Genomic DNA, 22659 nt, shown 5'->3' with positions numbered 1-22659 from the left:
ATAAGTGAACTATAGTGTTTACAGGATACACATGCAGACGTAAAAATGAAATCCATTCATATTAATCTTCTATATACATACTGTAGCTATGTCAGCGACTTGAGGGGGACACCCTGCCACCCAGAGACAAAATTGTACGCTGCCAAAAAGTACATTGAGCACCGTGACCGGGGGAGGACTGCTGCTGCTGCCACCGCCACCAGCACCAGCGCTGCTCACCGCACAGCAGCCGGCCCGGCTCAAGGAGGTCTCAGGGTAAGCGTTATGTTAGGAAAATGTGGGAAGGTCCAGTGTCTGTATTAATCACTAATACTGTCTATTCTGTATGTTGTTTTTAAAGGCCTCTTACTCCTGCGGTCACGGCGTTCTTGTCCCAGCGGCGTCCTCTGTCACTGCATTGGCCAAATGCAGGCCAAGGCCAAACATATTGTGACTTCCACTTCCAGGCCTGCACTTCCACCTGTAAACCAATGCAGTGAGGTGTGGTGAATGAATCTTTCTGTGCAACTAAGGGGTTTGCCCTCAGACGATACGAACTGAGCTATTGATTGCAGAGATCATAGACACTCATCAAACACTTTTAAAAGCAATTTAAACCCCTTCCACATGTCCCCTCTGTATAACAGCCAGCACACTTGAATGTCCTTTCAAAGGTTTAATCCATCATCTGGGCATAGTCAGCTACAACGGACGTTTCAGCCAAGTCAGAATCTATTCCAATCTATGTCAATCAAATGTATATCATTATAAACAATATACAAACACTAGATTTAATGGGCCGCCTGTAGCCTGAAAAACCACAAGTCACTGGTGTTGGACTCCTGGTTCCGGGACGCGGTTCAATTCCGTGCAGTGACGACTTATGACGGCTTGGTGGCGACTCACAGATTCAAATTCCATATTATTTCTGGCAAGAGTGCATCCATTTTCAAAACACTGGCTGTCCTTTCAGTTCAATAGGGAAACATTTAGGTCATTACACATTGAATGTCAAACAAGACTTTTCTCTTTTCACCAAGTGCTGTCTCCTGAGGAGACAGACACACCGCGAGAGACACACAGCTTTTAAAATTACCAAGTGCTTCACACACAAGCAGATCAATGAATGAAGCTAGGTGAAAGACAGCATAAAACACAGCACTGAGCTCTCCCATCTATGATGTCTATCTGTTCAAAATAATATTTCCACCAGTTAATTGAGTGAATGTCCACACAGATAATTATCTTTGGGTGAGGTTCTCATATATTAAAACATACAAACTTTTATATTCAAACAATTACAAAAACTATATACAATATTTACATTGAGTGCAGCGGTTTACATTATTGAAGCTATATTGAATATTTACAATCAAACTTTACAACAATATTTACAGCGAGTGCATTTTGAAACCCAAGGTGCTTCAGAGCCTCAGTGGTTCTCAAAGTGGGGCCCGGGGCTTCCCAGGGGGCGTTGGGGGGTCCCAGGGGGTCCCCAGCAGTACTGGGGATATGAGTGTCTATGATCTCTGCAATCAATAGCTCAGTTCGTATCGTCCGAGGGGAAACCCCTTAGTTGCACAGCCTGGAAACACAGAGGATAACATGTGTAGGGTTTCTGAACTTACTTTGGAGTGTTTATGATCTCTGCAATCAGCAGCTCAGTTAATATCATCATATGGGAAACCATTAAGTTGCACAGTCTGCAAACCGACAATCTGTAAGGTTTTTAACTTGCTTTTGTTGCACGAGTCTTTATGATCTCTAGCATCAGCCTAGGGGAAACCAGAGTCACAATTCTGACAATAAAATCAGAATATATTCATTTAGACTAAAGTAAAGTAAAATCTCCGACTTCCCAGACTTCTGACTTGATAAACAGAATTCTATTGTTTCTAACTTTTCTCCGCAGCCGGGTAACTTCTGTAAACAACATGCCTTTCATTGTTTTAGAGTTTTTGAGTTTTATTAGGATCCCCATTAGCTGCTGCAAAGCAGCCGCTAATCTTCCTGGGGTCCACACATAACATAAAAACATTACATTAACTCAGACCATTACGATACAAGACATTATAATTGTTTCCCCAATGACCCTGGAAGGGTCACAAACCCTAAAGCAAGGGTTCCCAAACTTTTCAGCCCGCAACCCCTAAAATAACAGTGCCAGAGGCAGGTGGTTGAAGCATGCAAACGTCTATGTGCACATGAGAATTTCGTAAACAAAACAAAACGTAACAATTGGTTAAAATGTGCTCTTTTTAATCATGTGTATTTGTATTTCACACATTTTGTAGGTCACACATTCTTTTAAAGTTTAGGCCAATTTCACACATTCTGGACATCATCTCGCGACCCACTCAGTGGTGTCCTGCGACCCCCGGGGGGTCCCGACCTCCACGCTGCCCCCTCCCTCTGGAATGCCCTCCCAAGTCACATCTGACAGGCCAAAACTCATTGTCTTTCATACTCATTGCGTCATCTTTCCAAACAAGCCGTGGATCTTTTAAGTTTAATAGAATTTGAATGACATTATGACAAGCTCCACGTATGGTGGTGGAGCAGGGATTGAACGAGCCATCTGCATGCTTCTCTGTTGCATGTTGGGCAATTTGAGTAATTACCGTAATGAGCTAATTAATTGCTAAAACTGGAAATTAGCATGAATTATATAAATAGTGAAGCTGAAACCAGGAAATTGTTATACTGTATTGTTGCTTTTAATCAATTTAGTGATCTAGAGTCTAAATTGATGTTTGGAAGTCCAGAAATTAATCTGTTGCCATAGCAGTCTACTTAACTATTTCTAAATTGACTAAAAGCTAAAATATACTAAGCCTTTTCCAGATTTTGACCTAAGCACTTCAAAAGTCATATACAGAGAAATACAGCATGAGTGGCAGTGTCTTGTCGTTCCCTGTGTATGTCAGCTGCCTTCAGGGGGGCAGGTTGTGAGTTCTACGATGGTTCTAACCTGTACACAGACTGAACTTTCATTTGTGTATTTTGAGTCAGCAAAGTTATTTATATTTGAATAAAAGTGGAAATAGGCATAATAATCTTCTTTTAGTTTTTATTACACTTCTAATTAATTAATATTAAAGCTGGCTGCTAGGCTTAAAGAGCTAGTGATGTTAAAGACAGGATGGTGCTGTCTCCTCCATCGGGAATCGAACCAATACCTGGGCTGTTTGGAGCTCACCTTCTGAATTATACAGTGTTCACACTGACAACAACACCACATAAAGAGTGAGATAGGTCAGAATTGAATAAGTGAGCAGCGGTTGATCTGACTGAGCTAGAGTCAGAGACTGACTAGACTCGTACATCAGCTTATTTCTATCAGTGTTCAAACTACTGATGATGATAAAAATAGCATCACTGGTGGTGGTGCCTGAGGCAGGGATTGAAAACACAACCTTCAAACATCACACAATATCCACATGTTTATGAGTGAGCTATTCGCTTGTTAAGCTGTGACGTATGACCTCCCGACAATACTACTTCCGGGTCCAAGCGTCTAAAAGGCAGGAAGTTTCACAGGTGCACCAAAACCTTAATTAGGGTGTCCAACTTCCAGTCCATTTAGGTGTTCCAGTGCTGGGGCCCTAATTAGTGAGTTGGTTGCACCTGCGTTTCCCCTGCCTTTTAGACACAAAATGACAGCTGTGAAAAGGGCTAATTATGCCGCAGTGCTGTGTCCTTCATTGTTGGAATAGATCAGAGACGAAAAAAACTATTCAACTGTCATTCTACCACTTTCCTTGCAATGAGAAAGAGAAGAGGAAATGGCTGCAGTTAATAAGGTACATTACAATTCGGAGAAAGTATGTAGGAAAACAAAGTTTGGCGCCAAGTCTAAACAGATTATCTATAAAAAGTTACGTTAAGTTAAAAAAATGTATAAAAAGATATCTAAAAACATTCACGGGATCCGCCCAAGTTGTTTTGGAGAGGAGGAGCTGTGCCGCTTGGCTCCGGAGGTGACGCGGGGTGAACGTCTGTCGTCAGTCTTAACAACCGAATAGTCCACATCCACTTATGTTTTCATATTGTAGCTTTAAACCTTGATCTGTGGCTGTTGAAGTAGGTCTGACATGAAGGAGATAAGAGAGGAATGTGTGTGTGATTTGAAAAATAAAGTTGTGCTTCACAATTAGGAAGTTCTTTACCAGACTTAAGAGCCTGAAAATCTTCAGTCTTATTTTTTAAGATGATTTTTTGGGGGGCATTTCTGCCTTTATTTAGGTAGGACAGTAGGCAGACAGGAAAGGTGAGCAGTCAAATCACCTGGCCTAATGGACAAGGTGTATGATTTTGGATCAGATTGTAAACTTTTTAGTTCAGCAATTCCAGACTTTTCTTTTAGAGCTTCAGGCATTACACTGCGATTGGTGTCAGTTCCATGAAAAAAATGCACATAATGCGTAAAAGCTTGGAGAGCGCGAGACGAGAGAGACAAACAAACGTTACATCATATTTGTCTGTCATGCATTCAAATTAAAGTAACTAGCCTGTTTTGAAAATGTAAGGAGTAGAAAGTACAGATATTTGTGTTAAATTGAAGGGAGTAAAAGTAAAAAGTTGTCAGAAAAATAAATACTCCGTAAAGTAGATACCTGAAAATCCTACTCAAGTACAGTAACAATGTATTTGTACTTAGTTACTTCCCATCTCTGCACACATTTATTATACAATGACAAACCAGCACCATAGAAAAGAACATCGACCCATACATCGCATATATATATATATATAAAATACATAGAGTGAACTCTGCTCATCATACACATCAGAGTACACAGTGAACTCATCAGAATACACATCATCATACACAATACACCAGTGACGAAAACAGTTTGCCATTACCACATATTCCAGTAACGTTACAAAAAATGTTTTAAAGTCAAAAACAGCAAGATGTAAAAGCATAATCTTTTCATGTATTGATTACATGTATTTTGGGAGGGTGACTGACATGTCACATGACTGACAGTAAGCCTGAGCGAGTGGAGCGGGCAACGCCTTGTTAAAGTGCATTGAGTATAAATGTTCCCTTAACGCATTGGTTCCCAAACTGTGGACCACTGGTGGTCCGCGGGGCTCCACCTGGTGGCCCGCCAGACAATTGAAAAAAAAAAAAAAAAAAAAAAAATCTTTCTTCCAGACAACAGTTTTTACATACACATTAACCCTGAGCAGTTGCCGGATTGGGACGACTTTCGGAAATATCGCGATATTTGGGAAACATCAAAATGTTGAACAATTACTTTCAGAGGCTGCAGCAGGCTCAGTTTTAAAGCCAGAGTATAGTTTCTGGTATCATATGAAACTAGAAGACTTAAGGAATCGATTTATAGCAACCATGTCATGCTAACTTGTCAGGAAGGTAGCTAAATATCACTCCAAAGTTAGGCTAAATTTTCGCGAGGGAAAACAACTTTTTCAAAGGGGTCCTCTTTTTCACAGCCTAATGTTGGCAGGTAGGTGTGTGTGTGTGTGTGTGTGTGTGTGTCCATTGAACCAGCTAGTAGCCTTATATTGATATTTAGCCTTTCTGCTGCTATTGCATGGTTAAATCAGCCAATTTCATTTTATGGGGGGGGAGGGGGTATACGCAGTGGAAATTTGGTTTGGTACGTAGTGGTACTTCGAAAAAGTTTGGGAACCCCTGCCTTAAGGGGTCTGTTTTGTACAGTGATTTTAAGGCAACACACATATTTGGCTTAATTCGCTAAAGCTAATAACTTAATTGTAGAAATGGTACTGTAGTAGTGGACTTTTCCCATAGAAAGTGTCATTTTTAGTAAAGTAAAAAACAGTGCATAAAGAGTCCACTTGACAACACAGTAATATGTCCATAAAACAAAGCCACAGCATGGACTTAAAAATCCCACTGTGACTGGGCAACAAAATAGCTACTTTTACCCTGAAACACCAGTATTATGGAGAGTAACAAACACCATGTAGAAGTTATAAATGAATCTTAGGGCTGCAACACTTAAACATCAACAAATGTTGTCGTTTGTGAGACATTATATAATATAATATATTATATAATTACCGTAAAGAAACGAGACCACTCAGAAGACTGGCAGCCTCTACACTGCATTACATTGTTTACCAATCAGATATGGCACAAAACAGGCAGAGAGCACTTGTTCTTAAGCTTCCAGAGTTTCTTGTGATGGCAGAAAGTGAGACATTTGGTCTTAAAGCAGCTATGAGGAACTTTGAACTGGTTATGAAATATCTATATTTAATACTGACGCCTCATATTTTACATCAGCAAATGAGACCATCAGCGAGGAGATTAGCGATTGATATGTAGTTTTTCTAAATGCCTCTGTGCAGGTCGAGACAGCGGGACTTCCTGTGTTCACGTCCGTGTGAAACTGGTTGTAATTCTCGTTCCGAATGAACCAATAACGTTCACCTTACGCAGTAAATAAAGCAGTGGGGGAGGCTCGCTGACTCGGAGAAGCCCTTGGCAGCCTGTCACAGCTCGGCCGACCCGCTGGTCACATCAGGAGGGAGACGTCTTCAGGAAATGCAGTCTTCCTTCCGCTTTTGTCCACAGGGGCCACTAAAGTGAATACAAATTGAAAGTTCCTCGTAGCTGCTTTAACTTTGAGAAACACTGGCACCAACAAAACCACTAATGTCAGATTGTCTCTAATCGTCTCCACTATGGTCTCATTTATTTTCAGAATGAATTGTGAGCGATATAGTGAGGTTTAAAAACACCTAGATATTCAGTCCGTCTTCCATGGTGGCTTTTGATCTCTGGCGGGAGCCTCGATGGGCCGGGTCGCGCTCTCTCTCCCTCCGCTGACTCTCTCCATCCTCTCCTCTCTCAAACTGTTTCCTCATGCTCTCCATCTTATTCCCTCGTTTCTCCTCTCCCCGCTCCCCGTCCGGACGCTCCCTCCTGGTCGCTCCCTCGCCTCTCGTGTACGAGCTTCTCTTGGCGTCGGCCTCTTCCCTCCTCCCCCCTCTGTCTGAATGCTCTCTCCTCACCGCTGCCGACTCGTGACTTCCAGACGTCTCTCTCTTCACCTCGCTTCTGCCAGATTCTTCCCTTTTCACCCCCCTCTCCGTTTCTCTCTTGGATTCACTGTCGTACTTCTTCTCTTCCTTACCTTTCGCCATTTCTGCTCTCCAGTCCCTCACTCCCCTCTCTGCGTCTCTGCTGCTTTTCCTCTCCTGGTGGGTTTCTCTTGTTTCGTTTTCTTTGCTGCCTCTCCCACTGCCATGCCTGCTGCTCCCTCTCTCTGCCTCTTTCTCCCTCGTCTCCCGTTCTGTTCGATGTTTATCTCTCTCCCTTTCGCTGATCCCTCTCTCGCTCTCCCTGTCGCTCTTCCTCCTTTCTGAATCCGCCTTTCCGCTGCGGTCCTCTCTTTTCGTATCAGCCGACCCGCTGCTTTTAATTCTCTCCTGCTCTTTGTCATTCTTGCTCTTCTCCATCTCTTTCCTCTTCTCTTCTGTCCTCTCGTTCTTACCAGTAACCTCTTTCACCTTTTCCCGCTTGCTCTCATGCTTTTCTTTTTCAGTCTTCTGATTTTCTGCTTCTTTCTGCTTCTTCCTTCCTTTCTCAGATGGTTCTTTTGAAACCTCTACTTTGGTTGTTTTCTCAATTTTCTCCTGCTTGTCTACATCAGGTAGCTTCTCTAACTCAGTCTCGCCTCTTTTCTTCTTGCTCTCCTCCCTTCCCTCTTTCTTAACATCCCTTTCTCCTGTCTCCACCTCCTTTCCCCCTGGAGCTTCTTTCTGCTTCTTCCTTCCTTTCTCAGATGCTTCTTTTGAAACCTCTACTTTGGTTGTTTTCTCAATTTTCTCCTGCTTGTCTACATCAGGTAGCTTCTCTAACTCAGTCTCGCCTCTTTTCTTCTTGCTCTCCTCCCTTCCCTCTTTCTTAACATCCCTTTCTCCTGACTCCACCTCCTTTCCCCCTGGTGCTTCTTGCTCCTTCTGAGAAAGGAAGGATCCTTTCTCAGATGCTTTCTCAGATGCTTCTTTTGAAACCTCTGCTTTGGTTGTTTTCTCACTCCTCTCCTGTTTATCTCCATCAGGTAGCTTCTCTAACTCATTCTCGCCTTTCTCCTTCTTGCTGTCCTTCTCCTTCTGACTTTCCAAGCGTTCTTTCTCCCTCATCTCCCTCTGCTTCCTCTGCTCCTCCTCGACCTTCTTGTCCAGTTTCTCCTCCAGCAGGTCCAGCTCCTGCTCCAGCTGAGCCAGCTTCACCGGGTCAGACTCCAACTCATCGTCCACCTCCACCTCCACCTCCTCTATCTCCTCGTACTCCTCCAGCTCGATGCCGTCCATGGTCTTCTGCAGCTGGCTCTTCACCTTGTTGAGCTCCAGGAGGCCGTCTTGGAGGTCTTTGCATACCTCCCGGAGCTTGGTGGCGAACTTGGTCTTGGCGCCCTTGCGGAGCTCGTGGGAGTCCTTGGCCAGGAAGAAGACATCCAGGGCCAGGAAGAGGGCGGACATGACCCCTGTGGTGACGCTGATGGCTTGGGCAGCTTTGGCGGCGCCGCCCGCTGCGCCCAGGACCTGCACGGTGCTGATCAGCTTGTCGGTGTTGATCATGAGCGCCTTGCCGGCACGACCGCCCTCCTTCATCACGTGCTTGATGTTGTGGTTCAGAGCCTTCTTGGCGGCGCTCTCTGAGTATTTCTCAAAGTCCCACTCCTGCAGTGTGTCCATACCTTCCTACAGAGAGAGAGAGAGAGAGAGAGAAGGGGACAGGAGTCTCAAAAAGGAGGCAACATTTTCAATACATCTGTGTTTAGTTTTGGACGGTGTAACACACAACATTCAATATATTCACCTCACATTTCAGCGTGTTGCTATTGCTATATGTCGTGTTGAAGATAACACAGATGTGTTATTGAAAACTACTCCACTAGATATTTTGTAAGAGTGTAGAGATGGAGGGTATGTGTACTCCTCAGTTAATGCATCTAGTAGAAGGTAGTTTTAGTTTGGTAGTAGCTAGTCGAATATCATTAGCATCAGCACTGTGGTAAATTAGTCTGCTGGCTAGTTCGTTTTTTTTTTTTTTTTTTTACATTTAGGTAATCTGGGCACCCAGAGTCGATCAGTCTGACGACTAATAAGACTCTGGGACAGACGGCTGATATTTTGGGGTTTCTGGTGTAGAGAGAGTAGACTTCCGCTTCCGTCATTGTTTACAGTCCAATGGCGTCTCATATGAATGCAGCTATTTGTTTATAGATATTAGCCGAAATGTCAGGGACCTAAAGAACCTACAAAACATATCGTTTGATTGTCTCCAACTCCATTTTCACATCCATCGGATTGTAAACAATGACCGAGGTGCGCCGAAGTCTTGGCGTGGACGCCTGGCTAAAGTTCCTGGTATGAGGCAGTACCCAAAATTTAGATATAAATCTGTCTTTTGTATTCAGATTTACTGATAACACTATCGAATTGACCTGTATCCACATGGCAACTGTCCTTTTCACGTACGTATCTCTTTTTCTAATCTGGCCGCCTGTTATATATACTGTATTATTTGCATACAGCCAGTTGTCCACTGTACCTCCATAATGGTGCCAGCTGTGGCTGCTGGGAGATTTGTGATGCAACTGCAAAGCCTCTGTGAGCTTGACCTAAATGGCTAAAACATAAAGGCAAATCTAAAAACTCCTCACCTGTACAAAGTCCAAACACTCCCTGATGTCCTTGATCTCCTCCTGGTAGCTCTGGATCATCTTCTCCACCTTCTTACGGTCCATGTTGGAGTGAACTGTATCTGTAATATTGGCCGTCGCCGAGGTGATGCTGCCCGCCGTCGCCACGCTGATGCCCACCGCCGTGACGATGATGGAGGCGCCAAAAGTGAAGGGTGCCAGGATCAGCCCCGTGATGGTGGCTATGCTGCCACACACGCTGGCCACGCCTCCGCCCACAGCGGCAGACACTGTTCTCTTGTGGAACTGGTCCGCGGCGTCGGCTTGAGCCAAAAGCTCCAGGATGCGTGCCTGTAAGCCGCCCCCCCGCTGGTTGAAAAGACGCACAAACAGACGGGCCGCCATGAAGACACGGTCTGCAGCCTGCTCCACCGCCCTGCAGGAAGAGATGAGAGTTAGCAGGCCTGAGAACTTATGGATGTTGCATAACTGCTTTGAAGTAGGAGACTAACTCAACCCGAGGCTCTAGAGCCACATGCGGCTCCTTTATGGGTAGTTGTGGCTCTTTTAAGTCCTACTTAAAATTAAAATAAATAAATAAATAAATAAATAAATAAATAAATAAATAAATAAATAAATAATGAGAGGAAAGGGACTTTTTTTGGATTGTGGCTCTTGGAAAGATTGTTTTGGTCAATGTGGCTCTTGAGTAGGGAAAAGGGTGACCACTGGACTAAATGGTTCCTCTGGGGTCCTTCAGATTAGTGTATTAACATTGGAACACCAAAGTTTACAAATACTGTTCATAGGATACGATTAGCAAAAGGGTGTAGAAACCCCAGGAAGATGCTTGTTGTTGAAACCTAATCCGAGCTTCTGAACACATGTAACCCGCGCTGTGTAGTCCCCCCGCAGCTGGGGATCGAACCAGGAACCTCCGACATGGGAGGCGGATGCTAGTCTATGGGCTCTGTCGCTAGAGCAACCGCTGGGCCCGTTGCACACAGAATACATTTTTGACCTTTTGAGTTTTTTTTTGTTTTTTTACTGAAGCTGCAGGTTAAAAGGAAATGTTCTACATACATCTCCTCATCCTCCTCCTGGAAGTTGGACGTCTCATTCCATTCAGTCCAGCCTGGCAACACACAACAGGAATAATACAATCAGCATGTGGAACAAACACAAAACAGTGTATCCTCTGAAGCGTTATGTAGCAGTGGTGCGAGTAATCTTAACTATTATTTCCAAATCAGCCCGCTTGGCTCAAATTTTGGGTTCTAGTGTGATGTTGTAGTACTGAGTTTAAGTGGGAAGGTTGGCTGAATTCAACTTATTTCAATTTTACACATTCTCTTACCATAGCACTGCACCACTAACAACCACCAACAAACAGAAAACACTGCACATAGAAAACATATTATTCCAAATCAAAGCTGAATACTATCACACTCACCTGTGACTGAACTCCACCATTCCATCAAGCCATCACTTTCCTAAAATAAGAAGACAAAAGGAACTCTGTTAATTAAGACAAACTACTCATATAGCTGCCCGAAATCACATGCAAGCTCACACGCATACACCACATACATCCTCAGACTCCAGCGGGTTTCCCTCAGTAGGGTAAGCTGCCATCTCCACAGGCTGGATCTCTACGGTGTTCTCCTGGAAAAAGCAGACATGATAATACATTTGTATGGCAGAAATATGGTATTTATATCCTATAAGTCATGTCACGACCACCCAAAATTATCTCGCCTACCCCTGTAGGCCCTCTAGGGGTCTCAACCCCTAGGTTAAGACCCACTGTGGTAAGGTGCAATGTGTGTGTGTGTGTGTGTGTGTGTGTGTGTGTGTGTGTGTGTGTGTGTGTGTGTGTGTGTGTGTGTGTGTCTGTGTTGGGGGAGGGGGGGGGGGCACAAAATGGCATGTTAGGAAATTAAATTAAAATAAGACAATACTAACAAGTACAGTCGAGGTTTACCAGCAACCAAAAAAAAAGTGGTTAGGATGTGAAACTACCAGCAATGAACGGGTGTCTATCCTGCAAACGTGTTGTTCCTGCTTAGCTGAGCATTTCCATGGGTGTCTGCTGTATCTACAGTATCTTCTGCTAACCTGTACTTGGAGCATCTCCTGCATCTCCATCTCTTGCATCTCCTCAAGGATAGGCAGCTTGTCAGAACTCTGCAGGAACAGAAAAACAATCGATATGTCCTCTAAAAAAACACTGTAATAAGCAGGTTTTAGAAGGTAGGAGTAATACAGTGGTTCACATACATTCAGAATAACATGCATCATTGAAAAAGAAGAGAAAAACAGTGGAGGTGAGAACTTGTGATATTTATACAGGTGGAGGAGAGACTGAGGAGCAGAATGTTAAAGGCTTTTTAACAAGGCTTAATGACTTGCAGCTGGCAGGGGGCGGAGGTTTTGCAGGCAGACAAACGGAGACTATTTCTCAGTGTGGAAAACATATAGAGAAGGTCTGCTTATATTACCGAGATTATAATGATACAAAGTGGGTTGATAATCGGAAGAACAGGAGAGAGAAGTGAGTAGTAACTGAGTAACAGCAGTGACACCTGGTTAATGCTAACCTTAGGAATTCGTGGAAGAGTTTTCTTGACTCGGAAGGACACAACCTGAGGGAGGGAAAAAAGTCTTCATCAAGCAGGGAAGAACTGGAACGTCAAAGCGGCAAGTAACTGCATGACATGAAACGGAGAAAAACTATTTCAAAGTTTAACTGTTTATTTTAGACTACCGTATTTATATAATTTAATATCAAATACGGGTATATCTTTTGTTGATATGAAATCTAAAACCTAGTCATGATCTTTGACCTTAAAAAGAATATACAGTATATATATATATATATATATATAAAATAATATATCTATATAATATAATATATAATAAAAATATATATAGTATTACTGCTATATTCCTTAGAGCAGATCTTCAAGACAATGTCTTAAGAGATTATTGATACACTCTGATGTCTGTTTATATTGGTGGAAACACACATTTATTATTGTACCCATTGCAATATCACAGTGATTGCAGTTGATGCTGTTTTCCATCATATGGCTGGGTGTTTGTGAAGTGAACAATAACTCACTCGTCTTTTCTTCTTGATGGTCCTCCTGCGTCTCAGTTGACCGCCTCCCTCTGGGGGCTCCATGTCCTCACTTTCCTAAGACACAATTATAATTAAAAGACACGTTAACTCCAGAACTGCTCCATACGGGTGGATGGGCAATCCGGCTATTTGCAGTAGGGGTGTCAAAAATAATCGATTATAAGATGCATCGCGATGCGGAACTGCACGATTCTGCATCGATTCACAAATGTCAAAAATCGATTATTAAAAAAAAAAAAAAAAAAATTGATAATCAAATAAAATATAATGGAAGTACATGCAGTTGTTTATTTTAATTATGGATCATAATACAATGCAATTCTAAATGCACTTTTATTTTAAAAGTAGCCACACAGTGAGAAAAAAGAAAGTGAGAAAAAAAATCATTCGGGAAAAAAAGTGATGCATCGATTTAAGATGCGATGCATCGATAATCGTTATCGAATCGAATCGTAGCCCTCTGAATCGTAATCGAATCGAATCGTGAGGCCAGTGAAGATTCACAGCCCTAATTTGCAGGGTACAGATTTTAACGTGTGTTCACTATGGAGACACGGCAATGTATGAAAAACGCAACACTGCTAAATATTACAACCGCCACATCCAAACATAAAATATCTGTTTATGTTTAGATCTAGATCACCGATAAAAACATCCTGTTACTGTGTTTTCTCAACGTTTAGCTCCACCTCCGTGTGTGTGCTTACCATTACTACTGCCACTGCTACTACTAGGGCTGTTACAGCTACTAAAATACTGATTCTTCAATGCTAATAATGCTGTACCTGATGCTCCAGTGCTTTAGGAGTCCTCCTGAATATTCCTGCAAACCCTCCTTTCTTCTCCTGGTTCAAAAACACATAAAAAGGCAATGATATAAAACACAAAAGGCGAAAAGATGTTGAGAAAAGCCAGTGGGCTAATGCACAGACTCACTTTTGTGGTTGCAGTTTCACTCAAACTATCATTGCTGGCCGACAGTCCACTCGTCACTGAAAGATTGTCCTTCAATAAATAAATAAATAAATAATCAATCAATCAATCAACCAATCTAAATTTGACAAAGAATGTACTTCACTCCCTTTTCTGGCAACTCTCAAACCAACAAGCAACATATCGTTGCCAGGGGGGGGAAAAAATCCTGGCAACAAGATGTTCCAATGTGAGCAAAGCCACAATGCTGAGGCAAGCCCGGGGCCACTGTTGCCTGTCTGCATTGCCCAACAAGTTGCTCTGTGCACCATTGCCTTCAGGTAGCGCTCACCATGGCACTTTCTGTGAGGCTGTCGCAGCTGGCCGACAGTTCCTTTGTGTCACTGAGAGGATCCTGGGAAATGAACAGGAATGTTAGCATCAGTATTTTCTAGATAAATATCATTGCTTTTATCTGGATGAGTTACTTTCACATACTATCTAAAGCCAGTCTAGCTTATTCACCTTATGCAGTCCCGCCCACTTGACCCATTGTATCACGACTTCCTGTTCAAAATGCCGGCTGTTTTACCTGCTCAAACTAGTCTGGCTCACCTGGTCAAACCTAGTTTGACTCACATTATGAGTCAGACTAGGTTTATGAGTCACAGGAAGTGTAAATACAATAGGAACTTCTGATTGTATTTACACTTCCTGTTAGTCTCTCAAGCCAGACGGTCTCTTCTACATAAGGTGAATAGCATGCGGATTAGCTCAGTGATAGACACCTGAGAAACCAAACAACAACACAAGAAAAACAACATGGGATAATTTGGCTACCTTGGTAGCAACAGAGCGCGGTGCTGGTTTGGGAGACCTTTTGAATAAAGCTGACAGCCCTCCAGTCTTCTCCTGAAACACATGAGGACATTAACACATTATGAGTACATCAACACATTAACATGATGACATCAACACATTAACATGATGACATCAACACATTAACATGATGACATCAACACATTAACATGATGACATCAACACATTAACGTGATGACATCAACACATTAACTCATTGAGTGCCAATGACGTCGATCGGCGTCAAAGTAAATAGTAACGTTGAGTGCCAATGACGTTGATCGGCGTCAAATGCGTTTTTTGACGGTGGGACGTGGATCAAAGCCTCAGGCATCTCCTGTACAAATATTGTAGCTATTGAAGGTGTATAACCTATTTTACGCCATATAGATTGCTCTGGCTGGAGCTGACGTTGGCTGCGAACAGCAGTCAATCCGCGCCCACAACTGAGCCCCTCTGTCTCTGCTGTATAGTTTCTCCACACGATTAGCCGCCAGAAAAGCAGCACCCGACGCCGAAGGGCCAAACCATTCTCAGCAGTCCGGTTTGGCTTTTCCGTGTCGCGCTGGGAGCCGGCGCACAAAAACGGAGCACTCCGAAAATAGACGCTGGGTGCGTGAGGCTGTGTGTTAGTGTGGGGAGGAGTTTGCAGCTGAGGGGGGAGAGGGGGGTGGGGCACGCAGGGCACCACACAACTACACCACATCACTACATCAGAAAATATTAGCTTCAGAGTCAGTGAATGTGCTTGAAATGCTTCATTTCACAAAAGGCTGAATATCTCAGCTTCTAATTTGAAACGCCTGTTTTTGCTGAAAACAACCTATCTTCTCCGGCTCATAACTAAAGAACGGAAAATGGGATCAATAAACTTTTTTTTGCAGATGATAGAAGAGAGTCTAATCGTTCTTTGTACGTGTTTGGTGTTTACATAGTAATATCACACAATATTCTGTGGGCCTCGAGAAATCACTGAAAACGCTCTGAAACTCTGGCACTGGGAGCGTCCGTTCTCCAAAAGTGGCTGGCACTCAATGAGTTAACATGATGACATCAACAGATTAACATGAGCGCATCAACACCTCAACCATCAGTAATGAAGAGACAAACAGACAGAGACAGAGGACATGATTTCCAGACAACATCTGTACCTGTGATGTGTCTAAGAGATTTTCACAACTGACTGATAACTTGCTGTTGTCCACACCAGGGTTTGACTCCTGAACACACAACAATACAAGATAGTAAATTAAAACCACTATAATGTACAATTGCCTGTGTCAAAGGGTAAACCTCTGTGTAAAGGTTGAAGTCATTACCGCACCTCATCTGTTGTCGTCCCCTCTGCTGGTTTTGGGGCCTTCTTAAATATTCCACTGAAAATACTTTTTTCCTGAAGAAGAAAGATGAAACATGATTAAAAAGATATGATTCTGAACAAAGGAGTGGCACGCTGAAATCCAAAACTTTTTAAATAAAGGCAGCAGACTCAGGCATACCAAATGGAAAAGAAATATCAGCATTGACAAAAAGAACATTTTGATATTCCTTTTTAAAATTGGAAAACTAACAAGTCCAAATGCTGAAACACACTCACTCATGACCGACTCCAGTGCATTAAACCAAGCATTTAAAGAGTAACTCCGCCCATAGTGCTTTTTCCAAGCTGTAAACTGTTTTTTTACTACTATGTAGTTATGAAATATAATAATGGCGGTCATATTGCCATTTGTCAACATTTCAGCAATAATGTGCCGGTGCCACATTTATCTCAGTAAAGCTGGCTCAGTAGGCTCACCCTCAAGTAGTTAAAATGTGCGGAAGGCTCAATTGGAGATGCAGTCGAGTTCAAGGACAATCGCCCTACAGTAAGATACATTAATTGGTGTTTTTATATATATGTACATACATATATATGTACATATATGTACATATATATATATATATATATATATATATATATATATATATATATATATATATATATATATATATATATATATATATATATATATAGTCTCTCAAACCCCAAACCCCCCTCCTCTGTCCAATCCAACATCCCCCCACTGGAGAGCCCCCCCAATCAAACGTCACTTAACACGTTAATTGCCAAGAACGAGTTGAGTCGTCAAACACAATCCAGCTGTTCACTGCCAACGACGAGTTGAGTCGTCAAAAAAATGATTTTTTTTTTTTTGACCGTGGGATGTGCATCTAACCCTTTTACATCTCTTATATAATTATTGGAGCCACCGAACGTTTACAACCCATTCCACCGACCCACTAAGTGGCAACAGTGCTCTCCTGACTAGAGGAAGGCAAGCATTTTTTTAACTTGTCACGCCATTCTCACCCCAGCCATTCTCATGAAAATGGATGGGGGAAAACGCTTTCGTTTTCGCGCTGATTGCTGGCGATGCGGGATTGCAAATTTACATAATAGATTACAGGTGGAACACACTTTGAAACACGCAGCATAAATATGACCAGAATCGCAAAAGCTTCTCTCAACCAAAACTCCAAGAAGCGAGCGAGTCCATTCCGACTTCCTCAAACAGCGGCCGCGCAGCCACAGGCACAGGACAGCAGCAAAGCACTGAGACTGGTGACAAGCTTGTGACGGCCGCTGCAGCCAAGAAGAACGCCCACGGAGGGAGGAGTTGAAGCAACTCTCCCTCTCACTCTCTCCCTCTCTCTCTCTCTCTCTCTCGCTCTCTCTCTCTCCCTCCCTCCCTCCCTCTCTCTCTCTCTCTCTCTCCCTCTCCCCCTCTCACTAGGATTAAACCTAGTGCGTCTCCCTCCCGAGAGGGAGGGAGAGAGAGAGGGAGGGAGAGCGAGAGGGAGGGAGAGAGAGAGAGAGAGAGAGAGAGAGGGAGGGAGAGCAAGAGGAAGGGAGAGAGAGAGAGAGAGAGAGAGCGAGAGGGGGAGGGAGAGAGAGAGAGAGAGAGCCAAAAATGAATGGTTAAAGTGACTGTTCTATCGAATTTCAGAAAAAGCCGTTTATCTCTGAATATTTTTTCTGACGCTAAAACCATGCTGTATTCAACTGCTAATGCTTACATAACTACTAACTCTACAAACTAACTCTTTTAGACAGAGAAAGCACACATTCTATTAGTTATTTTGAGATATTGTGTGTTCACAAAATCTTAGCAGAAAAGAATCCTCGGGTCTTGAAAGATGAGCCAGAATCCTCAAAAAAAACCTCTGGCAGAAGCTAACTACAGTAAAAAAAAAACGTCTGGCAGTGAATGTGTTAACAGCAACAGCAGCTGGACTAGACTTGTTACATTAAAGTATTATAGCTGCTACTTCTACCAGAACTCTAGTCTACTCCATTAGATTACTCGGTAACTACATCACGCAAAGCTTGGACTGTAAATTCCTATTTAATCCCTATTTAACAGTCGTCATATTCGTGTATATATTGTATATATTGGACTGCACTTGCAATGTTGTGATTTTGACTTTAGATATTTTCCTAGTTTCCTTTTATCTCTGAATATTGATATGACCACTACAATGCATACTGACACTAAGACACATTCCTCATATGTAATCGTAATGTAATTGTAAGTGCATATTGTGACAATAAAAGTGATTCTGAACCATTGACATTTCCCAACAGACCTTAGTGTTGCCGTTCTCAGACAGGCTGTCGTTGCTCGCTGAGAGCTCCTTCTGCGCGTCTTTGTCCTGAAATGGACAAAGTCAAATAGAAATCACCACAGACAGTGACGCTAACAGAGTGATGCTAACAGAGTGACGCTAACACAGTGACATGACACTAGAAACACACGCTCACTTGTGCTGCTGCCTCATCTCCAGAAGCTTTGGGCGTTTTCTTCGAAGCTTCAGTGACAAGTATTCTAATAGATTGAAAGCTTTGATTGACGGGGGTGCGTAGTAACAATGAGACACGTAGTAACAATGAGACACGTAGTAACAATGAGACACGTAGTAACAATGAGAGGAGAGGAGAAAAATCTGATTTCCAAGGATTTTCCTTTTTTTTTATAAAAAGTGCAATAAGCACATCAAATAAATTACAGCCATAGCCCATAAAAACAAATTTGCTTATAATGTACAGCGGCTGCATGGTCAAACTGTCACTGTTTCAGTGCTGTAAGTAACATTATATTAGATGAGAGCTGTTAGGCACAATGCCCTTGTCGTCTAAGAGAATAAGTAATAATAATTAATGTTGATGCATAATGAATAATGTTGGATTATTATTTAAAAATAAATTAAAGAAGAAAAACGAATCATTCGAATACTGATTCGGAAATCAATTACCAATGGCATCGATTGAAGCTTCGAAGCATTTAGGTCAGCCCTAATATTTTCCTTGACCTCAACCACAGTGGTACAATTGGAACATTTCAGTAAGATGTCATTAAGTGTAATTACACTGTCGTGGTTAATATCAAGTTGTCATAACAAAGACATTGACAGGTTATGTTGTCGTGGTTAATATCAGTTGTCATAACAAAGACATTGACAGGTTATGTTGTCGTGGTTAATATCAGTTGTCATAACAAAGACATTGACAGGTTATGTTGTCGTGGTTAATATCAGTTGTCATAACAAAGACATTGACAGGTTATGTTGTCTTGGTTCATGTCAAGTTGTCATAACGAAGACATCTCAAACAATGTCAACATTGCATTAACAATGAGATAATTTACCGAATGACAACAGTCAGAAACATTCATAACACCTCCTTCATGTTCATGACAGGTGTCATGTCATGGTTATGACAGTGCACTAGAGCCCTGCATTCTGGCCCGAGCCCAAGGCCCGGCCCGACCCTAGGGCCGTGCTAGGGCCCATTTTCACATCACTAGCTAGGGCCAGGGCCAGGGCCGAGCCTGCCTGTTTTTTGTTTGGTTTGTTTTTTAATGTTTGAACTGACCACACGTGTGGTGTTCAAAGTGTTTTCATTTAGTTTTTTGTATAGTGTTGATTTGATAGGCTTAGGATATTCGAAATGTATCAAACACATAAGGTTCGAGGGGAGGGGAGGTAGGGCCAGGTCCGTGCTCGGGCCTGAAATTCTGACAAGCCGTAAGGGCTCACATCGGGCTCGGGCCCGAACATGTAGGTCCCAGGCCCGGCTAGGGCCTAGATTTGAGGCCAGTGCAGGGCTCTAAGGTGCACCCTCAAGTCACGTGTTACCAATAAGGGAATAGTGACTTATAGATTCAAATAAAGTACCTCATCAGTTAAGGCACCTTCTGACTGTTTCTGCGGTTTCTTAAACTTGCTGAAAATACTTTTCTCCTAAAAGAAGCCAAAATAAAAAACAGTGAATACTCAGTTAAGTAATTCTATCTACAATCTACAAGCGCTTGTTAGCCGACACAACTCACCTTACTAGTGTTATTCTCAGACAGATTGTCATTGCTGGCTGATAGGACTTTCTGAGCATCTTTGTCCTGAAACAGAGAAACAGATGTTGGATGAAATTGTGAAAGTGTGTAGAGGCTTGGAACATATCTACATGAGTAAAACCGTCACTCACCTGTGAGTCGTTCTTTTCTCCAGGTGCTTTGGGAGTCTTTTTGAGGAGACCGCTGAACAACCCGCCTTTCTCCTGATGGACAGACAGGTAAAAGGCTGAAGATGAAGTATGATCAAAGTTTGAAATATTTACTGATTAAAAAGATAACTACAAAATCCACTTTCAATTTGGATGTAGACTGACTGACCTTGTTGTTATCAGATAAACTTTCATTGCTAGCTGAAAGCTCACTGTGAAGAGACTCCTTGTCCTGTTAAAAAAAAAAAAAAAAAAAAAGTATTATTAATAATAATAATAATATAATAACAATAACAATAATACTACTAATAATAATACTACTACTACTAATAATAATGTGCAGACTTAAAACTTGTGGTGGCATTAGTAAATGTTCTGTAGACAAATTGAATGAAAGTGTAGGCACATTTCTCATTGTGTGAAATATAAACAGTTGGAAAGGTTGGAAATCATTGGAGTTACTCTTTCTGCTAGAGGCAGTGAGTAATCTAGTAAATATTTTATGACTATCATTTAAAAATAATCACAACAGAATCTGTGTTTGTTCTGTTAACTCTGCCTTTCACAAAACAAGAAAACAATGTAAATGTAAATCTAATATAGACCACATAATAGATTGCAATGATCTCTCTTGTGATGATGGTCGTGAATACATTCATTTCACTGTTTACTGGTCCATACTGTGGACCTGGAAACTGAGGTTTACCTCTTCAGGTTGAGCGGCCTCCACAGGTTTGGGAGCCTTCCTGAATATTCCGCTGAATATTCCTCCTTTCTCCTGAAATGCACATTGAGACAGTTAACTCACTTATTTATTGTACACCGTCGCCACCTACTGTTTCCTTTTTTGCCTGTTGCTTGTCTGGACATTAATTTTCTTTCCCCTGCCTCTGTTTTTCACAGAGTGCTGTCATTGTAACGTACAGTATACACTTCCTGTCCTCAAAAAACCTAATAAACAGAATAAAAAAAAATGTATACCACCTCTCAAAAGTTTGGACATTCTTCTTTATTCATACTATAATTCACATTTTAGAATAGTAGTAAAGGCATCAATACTATAACAAATGGAATTATGCAGCAGACAAAAATGTCTTAAAGAATTCAAAACTATCTTATTTTAGATTATTTAAAGTCGTTTGCCTTGATGGGAAGGCAAAGGCTTTGGAAAGAAATTCATACATAGGATCATCCTCACTATTTATATTTGTCTAAGAAACACATTTCAACTTTGTATATTCAGTCAAACTTTTGACTGGTAGCGTGTACACTATACTGTATATTCAATCAGGCATGTCCAAACTTTTGACTGGTAGTCTGTATATTCAGGAGTATTCATGAAAGACGCATAACAGCAGCTCACCTTGGCACTGTTCTCAGACAGACTGTCATTGCTGGCTGAAAGCTCATCGTTTAGTGACCGTTTGTCCTGAGTGGAGATTTAAAAAATCAGGATCTACTACAAATTACATCATCACGACACTCTTTTAACATTTATAGAGCATCATCACTACATGTAAATTGCTCCAGGGCGTCTCCATGGTAGCTCTAATGGAAAAGAGTACCGCAGGGATGAGGTATTTTTGTAGGCTTAACCAGAAATCGCCGCCATGTTGGTTCGTCAAGGGAAAAGTCTATGGGGTTTTAGAATGGGGATTTCACTTAAATGCATCAAATAAGGTCTGTGGTTAACAAAGGTTTATGGGCATTTGTGTTTGTAATAAAATAAAATAAAAAGTCTGGATTAATGTATTGTGTCTTGTGCGTAGGGGGCTCTGTTTGTATGTTTGTATATTTGCTGTTTTCCCAATATGGGGTATCTCATTTGTGAGAAGATTTGGTTTATTTTATGTTTGGATGATGTCTATTGTGCTGTTAGATGATGGTGTGTTTTAGCAATGTTGTTATTATTATAATGTGTCTGAATAATCCCATGACAGATGGGTCATGTATTGTAAATGACTAGACACGAAAATAAAAAAGTGTTTGTTTCCTTCATTCATTCATTCCCCAATAAGGGAATAGTGACTTATAGATTCAAATAAAGTACCTCATCAGTTAAGGCACCTTCTGACTGTTTCTGAGGCTTCTTAAACTTGCTGAAAATACTTTTCTCCTAAAAGAAGCCAAAATAAAAATTAGTGAATACTCAGTTAAGTTTATTCTATCTACAATCTACAAGCACTTGTTAGCCGACACAACTCACCTTACTAGTGTTATTCTCAGACAGATTGTCATTGCTGGCTGAAAGGACTTTCTGAGCATCTTTGTCCTGAAACAGAGAAACAGATGTTGGATGAAATTGTGAAAGTGTGTAGAAGCTTGGAACATATCTACACAAGTAAAACCGTCACTCACCTGTGAGTCGTTCTTTTCTCCAGGTGCTTTGGGAGTCTTTTTGAGGAGACCGCTGAACAACCCGCCTTTCTCCTGATGGACAGACAGGTAAAAGGCTGAAGATGAAGTATGATCAATGTCTGAAATATTTACTGATTAAAAGAATAACTACAAAATCCACTTTCAATTTGGATTTAGACTGACTGACCTTGTTGTTATCAGATAAACTT

The 22659-nt window shown here is 41.8% G+C and overlaps 1 protein-coding gene across 1 annotated transcript in view; it reads right to left on the bottom strand.

Annotated features, from left to right (window-relative positions):
• Window positions 1–4230: 4230 nt before the first annotated feature.
• The window catches only part of LOC310792378 (uncharacterized protein), a 36946-nt gene continuing 18517 nt past the window's right edge, over window positions 4231–22659 (bottom strand). Inside the window, exons 26-49 of the mRNA XM_083654096.1 lie at window positions 22451–22522; window positions 22299–22364; window positions 22143–22208; window positions 21456–21521; window positions 20799–20870; window positions 20262–20324; window positions 20075–20146; window positions 19923–19988; window positions 19768–19833; window positions 18181–18246; window positions 15875–15943; window positions 15702–15770; window positions 14533–14604; window positions 14045–14107; window positions 13717–13785; window positions 13566–13625; window positions 12760–12834; window positions 12236–12280; window positions 11754–11822; window positions 11226–11300; window positions 11089–11128; window positions 10719–10770; window positions 9657–10071; window positions 4231–8691 (exon numbers count right to left, since the gene is read on the bottom strand). Of these exons, the coding sequence (XP_083510222.1) occupies window positions 6724–8691; window positions 9657–10071; window positions 10719–10770; window positions 11089–11128; window positions 11226–11300; window positions 11754–11822; window positions 12236–12280; window positions 12760–12834; window positions 13566–13625; window positions 13717–13785; window positions 14045–14107; window positions 14533–14604; window positions 15702–15770; window positions 15875–15943; window positions 18181–18246; window positions 19768–19833; window positions 19923–19988; window positions 20075–20146; window positions 20262–20324; window positions 20799–20870; window positions 21456–21521; window positions 22143–22208; window positions 22299–22364; window positions 22451–22522 (3816 nt within the window). The 3' untranslated portion in view covers window positions 4231–6723. The remainder of the gene's footprint in view (window positions 8692–9656; window positions 10072–10718; window positions 10771–11088; window positions 11129–11225; window positions 11301–11753; window positions 11823–12235; window positions 12281–12759; window positions 12835–13565; window positions 13626–13716; window positions 13786–14044; window positions 14108–14532; window positions 14605–15701; window positions 15771–15874; window positions 15944–18180; window positions 18247–19767; window positions 19834–19922; window positions 19989–20074; window positions 20147–20261; window positions 20325–20798; window positions 20871–21455; window positions 21522–22142; window positions 22209–22298; window positions 22365–22450; window positions 22523–22659) is intronic.

This window comes from Poromitra crassiceps (genome assembly GCF_964638095.1).
Source record: "Poromitra crassiceps genome assembly, chromosome: 17".
Taxonomy (NCBI): Eukaryota; Metazoa; Chordata; class Actinopteri; order Beryciformes; family Melamphaidae; genus Poromitra; species Poromitra crassiceps.
This window is presented reverse-complemented; position numbering and strand designations above follow the sequence as displayed.